The 10,591-nt window shown below is 43.4% G+C and overlaps 1 protein-coding gene across 9 annotated transcripts in view; it reads left to right on the top strand.

Moving 5' to 3' along the window:
• Positions 1-10,591, top strand: part of TFPI (tissue factor pathway inhibitor) — an 89,050-nt gene that overhangs the window by 45,600 nt on the left and 32,859 nt on the right. For 8 of the 9 annotated variants that reach the window (XR_004288361.1, XM_032354109.1, XM_032354108.1 and 5 more), the window contains 2 exons: positions 904-991; positions 4,480-4,599. Coding sequence is in view for 7 of the 9 variants with exons in the window: in XM_032354109.1 (XP_032210000.1) it covers positions 4,482-4,599 (118 nt within the window). In the remaining 2 variants the exon portion in view is untranslated. The remainder of the gene's footprint in view (positions 1-903; positions 992-4,479; positions 4,600-10,591) is intronic. The other variant, XM_032354113.1, reaches the window with a different exon arrangement.

The raw sequence follows: 10,591 nt of genomic DNA, 5'->3' as shown, positions 1-10,591 counted from the left end.
AGTTCCAGGGTCTTGGAGGACAGCATTCCTGTCTCAAGAAACAGGAGTTTCAGTGTAGAACATCTAGAATGAGTATGGTTTGCTTAAAAATAAGCAGTTTCTTTGAAGCCAGGGGATTAGTAGGCAGCATCCATAGACACAAGCGGGTAGGAAATAAAGTTGAAGGGGGAGCTGGGAATGACCTACTGGCACCGTTTCCCTTGGTGAAATGACCCTGCCTCGCAGTGATGGTGATTCAGCGAAACACTTCCCAGCTCCCGTCCGACGTCTTTAACTGCCTTTATTCAGGTCCACTTAGAACACAATCTCTCCAGACTGAACTCAGCCCTACTATGCACGCCAATCAATACTTATGTTAATTTACCTATTTGTGTGCCCAGCACAGTAAATAACGCAGGATATACTTGAATTCTCTGTCCTTCATATCCTGAATTTACTGTTACTCAGTTTCCACAATACTCAACTCAGACAGACCTGCCGTTGGCCCTGTAGCTCCACTGACGGTTCCCGTTCATAGTTTCAGTCTGAGCCTCTGCGACTTCCCAGCGGCCAGTTCCATTTAAATTTTCCCCTCTCGACGTCCTGCTATATATGCTGGATTTTATTAAAGCACAGATCACACCATGCTTTTTAATATTTTTCTAGATCAGATAATCTACTGACTTCTCCTTAAATGTAACATTATTTGTCAAGGAATTTTCCAAAAATATTTTATGGGGAAATAGCCCCTTGTCATATAAGTTTGGAAATACATCGACTATACTCTCCCATAGAAGATACAATTGCACAATACCATAGTAAGGATCCTATAAACATCCTACAGTTGAGAAGCCTATATAAGGTTTTTTAATTCAGACTTAAATATGTATTAACCTATGAACACTTTTTTTTTTTTTGTAACAGCTAATAACATCTTGCTGAACTTATATTCTGAGAATACATCTTGACCTAAAAGGATAAAATTGACGCTGCATTAAAGTGAATGGAAAATGTAAGTTCCACAACATAACTATAAATTATTCTGTGGAGTGTATAAAATATGTTAATTAAAATGCATACATTTTTGAAGCTTGAGTGGAAATTAAGGACAATGTAGCCAAAGTCATGTGTTTATAAATCAGGTTAAAAAATATGCAGCACCGGGGTGGTTCAGTCAGTTAAGCGTCTGCCTTCGGCTCAGGTCAGGATCTCAGGGTCCTGGGACCGAGCCCGGAGTATAGCTCCCTGCTCAGCCCAGAGCCTGCTCCCCTCTCCCTCTGCCTGCTCCCCTGCTACGCTCTCTCACTCTCTGTCAAGTAAATAAATAAAATCATTAAAATATATGTATAAATTTATTTCCAAAGGTTATTTAACAGGTTGCTGGCAGAGGTAAGTTTAGGATTTTTAGTTTGTTGCCCCCAAAATAAATACTAGCTTTATTCAAGAGAAATACTTTAGGTTGTGTTCATCTCCTACTGCTACGTGCCTGGCATACAAAGATCCTTGACCATTTCTCTAGGCATTCACGTTGCATTTTTATGTAGTCCGTTCGCTACGTGTAAATCCCCAAGGGTCGCGGCTTCCGCTAGGCTCCCTAATCCCAGTGTCTAACGCAGGATGACGCCCATTAGTCACTGACACTTTCGTACGATGTGTTCCCGCTTCGGTCACTTCCGATAACGAACTGGACATCGAAAGGGTCAGCACGAGTCGGGCTCACAGGTCGCACCTCACGCGGGGCACGGGAGCGGTCTCGGTGGGGACCTTCTACAGGACCGCGAACCTTGCCGAGACCTGATTATCCCGGGACCCGCCTCCGTCCGAACCCCGCCGCACCCGGGTCCGGATTCGGAGACTCTGGGGACCCGGCGGCTCCGGCGGACCCTGCGGCGGCCCGAGCTTCGGCCGCGGGGCTCGTCGGGTCGGTCGGGCTGTTTCCCGACGTCCGCGTCCGCGACTTCCCGCCCACCGGCTCCGCACCTGTTGACCTTGCGTGTCTGCGCGGGGTCCGTCTGCGCACGTGCGGGTCCGCGGGCGGCCTGAGACCTTCGGCGGCCCCGGTGCTCCCCCGCCCCGTGACCCGCAGGCACTTGCGACGCGTCGTCTTCCGCTCCTCCAGCGGCACGTGCGCTCGCGCCCCGCCGCGCCCCGCTCCGCCCTGCGGGTGTGGACGGGCCCGAGCCGGTCCGCGAGGCCCCGGGACGCGCTTCCCCCGCCGGTGGTGCCGCCGCCTCCCGCCCCGGGGCCCCGGCCGGCCTCTTCCCAGCATCTCCGCCGCTTGCTTCCCAGATGACGGCTCGTCCCTGACCCTGCGACGTCCGCACCCCGCGTCCTTCCCCGGACCGGCCGGGAGGGCGGCGGCTGCGGCGCGTGCGGGGCGCGACTGAACGGACCGGCGCGGGACTCGGCGCGTGCGGTGTAGCCGCGACTTCATGCCGCGCCCCGCGCCGCCCCCCGCCGCGCCCCGCGCCCGACCCCCGCCCGACCCCCCGCCCGACCCCCCGCCGCGCCCCGCGCCCGACCCCCGCCCGACCCCCCGCCGCGCCCCGCGCCGCCCCCCGCCGAGCCCCGCGCCCGACCCCCGCCCGATCCCCCGCCGAGCCCCGCGCCGCCCCCCGCCGAGCCCTGCGGCTGCAGTTTCTCCCGCGGTCGCCGCGGTCGGCCCCTCGCTCCGGGCGGTCCCGCGGCGGGAACCGGGGCTCGGGGTGGGCCGCAGCGCACGCGCGGGGCTTGGGGTTTGCTCGGCCCAACGCGCTCCGTGTCTGCGGGAGGCGAACCGCCCTGAGCGGCGTCCGGAGGCCTCACGTCCATGCTCAGGTGCGCAGGTCCGCGCGGGCCCCCCTCCCCGCAGTAAGGCCGCCGCCGCCTGCGCACACGCCCGGTTCCCCGACGGCTTTCGGCCCCGCCGCTGGCCCAGGCCTGAGCCGGCGCTTCCTCCACCTGGAGAGCTTCGGCGCTGCTCTCCGCTGTTGGACCCTAGTCCGTAAACAGCAGCTGCCATACTGTTCTGAAGATTTTATTTATTTATTTGACAGACAGAGATCACAAGCAGGCAGAGAGGCAGGCAGAGAGAGAGGGGAAGCAGGCTCCCTGCTGAGCAGAGAGCCCGATGCGGGGCTCGATCCCAGGACCCTGAGATCATGACCTGAGCAGAAGGCAGTGGCTTATCCACTGAGCCCCCCAGGCGCCCTGAAAACTACATTTTCAAACACAAGATAAAGACTAGAAGTTTAGCTGATTGACTCTTCAAAATCATTTATGTTTGTGTATGCACACCTACATGTATATCACATATATATTTGTGGACTCAAATAGTTCAGGTATGACATAGAAGGTATATATCGTGGCTACTGACAGAAAGTCAAATACATGCTAACACTTACAAAGTGTTGTGAAAAAATAGGTTGTACGTTTCACTAGTGATTTTAGTGAAGCTTAAACCCAAACGGCATTACTTTACTATTTAGTATAAAGCTGCACACGCCGTAATGGTGGATATTACCACGATGATTCCCTCGAGGAGTAAATGGAGAATTCTCTGGATTATTTCAGATGAAGTATCTGTTCTTGCACTTGTGAGGTTTACTGATAAGATTTCTCTTTCCCTCCTGACTCCGATAACATCAGTGGCTGGACGTGTTCCTATGCTGCCGCTTTTTCTCTTCCTGTGCTGTATGAGCACACTTCCTTCTGCCTCTGAATCCGGAGTAGAAAGACCCTAAACCAGTTTCAGTGTGGTTTCCCATTACTCTTTATTGTGGGTCTCTAAATCATTTTGAAGGACAAGTCTCATTCCTGCTGAAATCTGTTTCCTTCAGAGTGTAAATGTGTTGGTTTATCACTAGGGTCACTGTTCTGTGAGACTCTTGGAATCGGATACCTCCCTACATCGAGGGTGAGAGCCTGGGGTAAAGGACTTGCTGGAACGCCACAGGTTTCTTTTTCCTGGTTCTCTCTGCTGTCTCATAGAAAATCTGGGTTGAAAATTGGTTATGCAAACAAATATATTTTAAAGGAAACAAAGACAAAACTTTGGAAAATGTCTTTCTTTTTGAAGAAAAGATCTGAAGCCATGGGAAAGAGAAGTCAGGAATTGAAAGTTGCATTAATGAAATAATAGGAAAATGCCAGAATATTAAAATATAGTTAATTCTGACTGACAAAGAATAGGTGTGAGAGAGATGTGGCAAATAGAGCTGTACATGAAAATGGGTCTTAGTGATACTTAGGCACATTGATCAGTTGTTATTTTCATTTGCATTTTCGAGTTTGAACTATGAGCTGCTTGCCTCAATATTATTAGACTTACGCACTGCACACTGGTGCATCTACAGTGTCGAATACTATATACACGTTTTAAACAGGACTCATGGAATCTGTGGACAGTACACATTAAGGGTCATAGAAATTTACATTTGGAGGTATGCATCAGATTCCTACTGGTCTACAGATAATTTGACATTAAATTTTAATTAAATATATCTGGGTTCTGTATTTCAGAGATGATTTATACAATGAAGAAAGAACAGATTTTTTGGGTGTCTGTGTATCTACTGCTTGATTGTGCCTCTGCCCCTCTTAGTGCTGTCCTTGAAACTGAAGATTATACAGATATTACAGGTAAGCTATTAGAAGCATTCATATTTTTTGGCTAGTTAAAGCTCTCAATTTTGATCCCAAAATGTAATATGTTTTTCTCCATTGTGTGGGAAAATTAGCTTCTATGGAAGTGGCATCCTTCTGGAAAATGTCTTACATGTAATCTGTCAAAACAAAAAACAAAACAAAACAACTTAGACCAAAAAAAGTCACGTTAGCAAGGAAGACTTCTTTTTTTTTCAGAAGTATCTCTGGACAGTTGCAAGGAGCAAAGTACTATTTAACAGCTGTCAACCTTGGTGCCGTCCTGTAGCTGGGAAAAGCGTGAGAAAGGGGAGGAAACTACAGACATTCACTTTTTGTCTTACTCTCAAGATAACAACTTCCGAGATAAGTCCAGTGTGAGTCTCTAGTCAAACAGGACATAGGAGATCTGGCTTAATACAAGTTAGTTCTAATCCTATAGAGCTCCGTATCTAAACATAAAATATTAACAATCAGCAACAGAACAAGGAAAAATTGTATAATGATTATTATTATATATTTCTGACTTAGCATTTTGTGGCAAATTAGCAAATTATTGGTAGAGATCTCAAGTCATTGGTAGTAGTGAGACAATACACACCAAAGTGACAGCTCTGTCAGTATGTTGACGACGTACCGAACACTGCCACACATTTTCTTATTTCATATCTCCAACCACTCTCGAGGGGGATTTCGTTCAATGTACTTCCCTTTGATAAAGATGGAGTAACTACATCTGATGTGCTTGAAATCAGTAGGTACTGGGGAAGCAGCGATGACTCAGACCAAGTTCTCAAGAATCTCACACTTTCACAGGGGAGACTTAAATTGTCACTGGAAATAAAATATTGTTATAAAAACTTCTAAAGATGAGACACTATTTAACAAAGTAAACACCATAATGTGTCTTATAAAATGAGAGTCTGGGCTCTAATTCTTCATTTGTCTCACTTATCAAAAGAGGTCTCTAATATTCTGGAGGCTGAGAAGAGAAAGCATGTAGAGCATAAAGTTGCAAAAGGGAAAAGCAGCAGACAACCGGTCCTGAAGATGGAGGAGAAAGGACTCAGCACTCACCTAACCTGATGTCCCTCTGTTAGGCCGAGAAGACACAAGCCGGTAACCCGAGCTTCCTGACGTTGTTAGGCTGGTACAGTCCACCGAGAAACTGGAATAAACCATCCGTAATTCAGCTGGAGTTTAAAATCTCTCCATAAATTCAGAACAAAACAAAACTTTCTGGCTAAGAAAACTTTTTCTTTTTTTATCTGAAAGCTAGATATGAAGATCACGAAACAGGCTGCACAGTCTGAACCAGTTTTGGGGTTTCTTTGCTTTTGTTTTGCTTTTAATCTTGAAATAGCATGATCCCACATCAGAATCAATGTGGTTTTGAAGATACCATTGATCACACGGTGCCAAGGTCATGTCGTCTTTTTTAGCGGTGGCCACTTCCTGGAATAGGGCAGTATCATCTTAGAGAAAAACGGGCAACATTTTATCACTTCTCTCACAAGGCAATAGTAGGCTTTTTCTTAATCAGTCCAACCAGCAGGGAAGATGAAACACAATAAACTTTTTGATAATAAAAAAAATTAGCGATAAGCTCTTTTTTTTTTTTTTTTTTTTTTAAATTCCTTTAGAGCGAGAGAGAAGCTTCGCAGGGAGCCCGGGGAGGAAGGCAGGTGTCTTTCGTACAGTTCACGATCAGCGTGAGGTTTGCCACACGGTAGCTTTGCAGAATTCGATGAGTCACGTAAACGCTCTGACTCCCAGTGTCTTAGCTGATACGTTCGTGAGGCAGAAACCGTTCGTAGGGTTGTTACATAAACTGCACAGAAGCACCTGGCACGTTTTCCGGCACGGAGACAGCGGAGGGCGTCTGGCCGTGTTCTTTGCTGCCAGACAAAGCAGATCTTTCATGAAAGGATCAAACAGCATGTAGACTCTTAAATAGTAAGTTACCTTAACGCTCTTGGTTTCCACACAAGGTCCAGGAGAAGGACATGACATGTCCCCAGATATTATCATGAGCTGCTATCCAACGTCCGGGACAGGGGAGGGGACAGTGAGACATAAAATGCAAAAAGTCAATCATAAAAATGATACACTAAAACCCACAATTCTGTTCCTGTGACTGCATCAGATTAAACCCCCATTCCATGGCCCGTACCTGTCTTCTCGTTACGTGGGCTTAGGCTGATCCTCCTCAGTGACACTTTGCTGAAGTCTCCATTTGGAGGCTCGGGAAAGCTGTCCCTGACCCTGCAGACAAGCTGAGCTCTCCGAGCACCTTGAACTTCTTGAATGTTTGTAAGTCTTCAGTGTCCACAGGCTACATGGGGGGGGGGCACCACTGCCCCCCAATGTGCTATCTTATCTGCCATGACCGCGCAGAGCCTGACCCATGGTCAACACAGGATTGTTAACTTTCCAGGAGATTTATCCAAGGTGAGAAATGAAAACCAAGACGGACTCCCATCCCTTCTGGGCGGAGCGGCACCGCACCTGAGAGACCACACCTCATCTCTCCCCGCCGTCAGGGACGCTCTGCCAAGGGCGGGTCCCAGGCTGACTGCTTAAAAGAGTATTCTAGTATGGGATTCATCCAAGAAATACACTAAAGTGCGAATGGTAAAGATGAATAATTAGATAATAAACTAATGAACTATAGTTCTTAGTGTTTCACTTGGGAAGTTGCTATAGAATTACCAACCTTACATAGCGGAAACATTTTCAGTTTTAATAAGGTCAATTTGAGAAAAAATGTACTGAGTGTAAATTCTGGAATTAAATCTTATGGGTTAGACCTAAAATGCCCATTGAGGAATCTCGGTCATGCAGATCTCTGGTGAGATCGCTTGCCTATGAGCGTGGGGGCTGTCTGGCCTAAAACGAGGTGGGGGTCAGTTCTACAGCCAGTGCTCGTGGTGTGAACTGAGCAGTCAGTTTCCACGGTGCTGTTTTGTAATTTGTAAACGGAGAGAATACCTTTCGAAGGTTGGTGTGATTACTAAATAATAAAATCGCCAAATGTCTGGGGCACAGGACTGCGGAAACATGAGCTAGTGGGACTCCGACAAGGACAGAAATGGGCACCAACTTTGACTTCCGTGGCGGACGACCACCACCTGGTGGCACAATCCTCAATAACAAGTTGACCTCGGTGGCCCGGGCTTAATAGAGAAAATGTGCAATACAAGTTGGGCATGACGAAAAGTACTAGCAGGTGTATCAAAAGTCAGAACCAGAGAAATTATCAATGACAAAGAATCTTACATAAGTTACTATTTATAAAAACTAGTTATCGTAAATATCTACAGCAACTCAGGAGTAGGTAAAGCCCCGCCGGGGTTCTACAGGTAGAGAATGACACTGCGGGCACCTGCCTGAGGTACTGTGTCTGTAAACATCTGAAGTCACGTTGATGTGGGAATCGGGGACCACTGTATTGTCTAAGGAGCACTATAGGGATTTCCGAAGTCATTGTGTAGAGCCGTATCATTGAGAATACCAGATGACTATTATTCCTAGCTCATTTTTCAAAATTAAATATGTGACTTCTGAGATTCTGCGATCTGATTCTAAGATCAGATATTTATAGAACTGATGATTTTTATCGGTCGCATAAAAACGTGTGTAGAGTGTAAAAACACCTCGTGCCCACACACTGATACTTGCCGGGGGTCTGCTCGCAGTAAAGTGCACTGTAGGGTCTTAGAGGCAAAGTCTTCTGGCTTCTCACAGCTCTTAACAAGTCACGATATCAGGGGCCGTGTTCTAAATCTTCAAGAGAGAGAATGTAAGCAGGATTTACAATTATTCGCAAGTGCACTACTACTCTGAAAAGGCTGTTGGTTATATTTTATTTCAAACTGACAGTTGTAACTTCAGTGATGAATGGAAAGCACATATTTTTTCATTAATCACTTTTATATTTATATTCACGTATTTATCCACGGAAAGTATTTTTACAAACTCTCTAAAATGCTATTTTATATATAATGTGTATATAATTGCTAATATATATATATATATGATGATTTCTATGGAGAAAAGTAGTTGTGTATATAATTTAAAAAAAATTTCAGGGACATCCAAGAGCATTTAAGGACAATTATAATTCTGGCGTATCCACATTATTAGGTGCCAGAAACTTTCGATACGCCTGGAGAGATATTTTAAAGCCAATCATATTCTAATAAGTTCATCAGCATAAAATATTAGGCACATAATTGAAAAGAAATGAGAAAACATTGTATATGTCAATAAATGATTATTGACCCATTTTGCTAAGCTATTTACATGTATGTTATAGAGATTGACTGACTTTAGGGATGCTATGTAATTGGTATAAAATTATTTTAAAATATCATAGAGATAAGACTCAAATTTCATTTTTTTTGTTTGCACCTAACCACATAGGAAGCTGAAAATGCACGAGTGCGCAGGGGCATAAAATTCAGCGTTAGTTAAAGGTTTGCCTAGTAATAATTAGCTAACCTGCTCATTAGCCAAACCTGCTAATTAGTCAATTCATGAAAACTGTGTTTGGTGCTGAAAATATCCGTGTCTTTAGTAGATGAAGATGTGTGTGTCATAATAAATCTCTGTTTTATGTTATTCTACCTGATCAAATTTGGGACCTGAAAATTTACTGTTTTATCATTTCTGTCAGCTCAATTTATTTCAATTGAAAAAATTGTCAGTTAAATTATCCAAGAAATCAAAATGATGATTTAGCATTTTATAAATTAAACTTTTTTTTTTTTTAAGTTTAAAAGCTGGATGAGTGGTTGAGATAAAATTCACATGTTCATAAATAAATTACTGTGAAATGAATAATTATGAATAATAGTAACTTATGTATAGAAAGCTATGTTTTTAACCCTTCTAAGATTTCAGGGCTTACTTATCATTTTATGACCTATATAGAAATTAACAAAAAATTCCAATTATTTTATCACAAAGAGATCTAACACTACCGAAATGTGGCTCACACTTGACATTAACTCGATGTAGATCATTAAGGTAACAAAAGCTGGAGGGTAGAAGATATTTAATAAAATTATCTAATCTAACTTTTATGATATCTCTATCTTCTCTTTCAAAAAATTCACAGAAGTTTTAAAACTATAGGATATTCAAAATTGATTTCCTTCTAGGCGGTTATATATTCACAAACTCGTTCTTTTATTTAATTCTTTTCAAATGTTTCTATATTTTTAAATGATGGCGTCCATTCATATTTTTTTGGAAGTAAATTCATAGTGCATTAAACTCCTTTTGGAAGATGCCCAGACTTCATCAGTTTTATTTTAGCAGCTTACTGCTGCCCTCTAAAGGGCAAATTGGCTTAGGTCATTTTAAGGCTTCACTGTCCCTCAGAAGTGATCGTTGTGAATACTGAAAGTCTTAGAAAATACATTATAGACAATACTCAAAAAGTATAAATAATATTATTTTGTTTTTATTATTCTGATAGTACCAACCACAATTTTCAGTATCTATCTTACTGATAGATTCGATAAGCAAATGTAACTTACTTAAAATTAGTCCAATATTAATATTATTAGACTCTATAAAACTTAAAATTTTAAATTGAGTTTTCTGTATACACAAGTTCTTTCCCAAGATATGAAATTCCTCTGTGACTAAAATAAGTGGTTGGATATTGAGGGAAAAAAAATTCTAACTCAAGATCAAAAAAATTGCCTCATTCTATTTTAAAATATAGACAGTATTAAGTTTTTTCAACATTGTTAAAAACTAACCATGGTAAGTAAAAGAAGGGAACATGATATGTATGTATTTATAATACTAATCACCAACGTTTTCATAATTTGAGAACGGCTTAATACAGTGTGATAATATTATATACGTATGTGTATATATATATATATACACGAACATGTGTATACTGCTGCTTTTAAAAAGTTGTTTGTATGTAAAAAGTGACACAGTTGTGGATTAGGGAGGGCAAATCAAA

This window comes from Mustela erminea, chromosome 8, assembly GCF_009829155.1.
Source record: "Mustela erminea isolate mMusErm1 chromosome 8, mMusErm1.Pri, whole genome shotgun sequence".
Classification (NCBI taxonomy): domain Eukaryota; kingdom Metazoa; phylum Chordata; class Mammalia; order Carnivora; family Mustelidae; genus Mustela; species Mustela erminea.
Note: the sequence above shows the minus strand (reverse complement) of the source record. Positions and strands in the feature narration are given on the sequence as shown.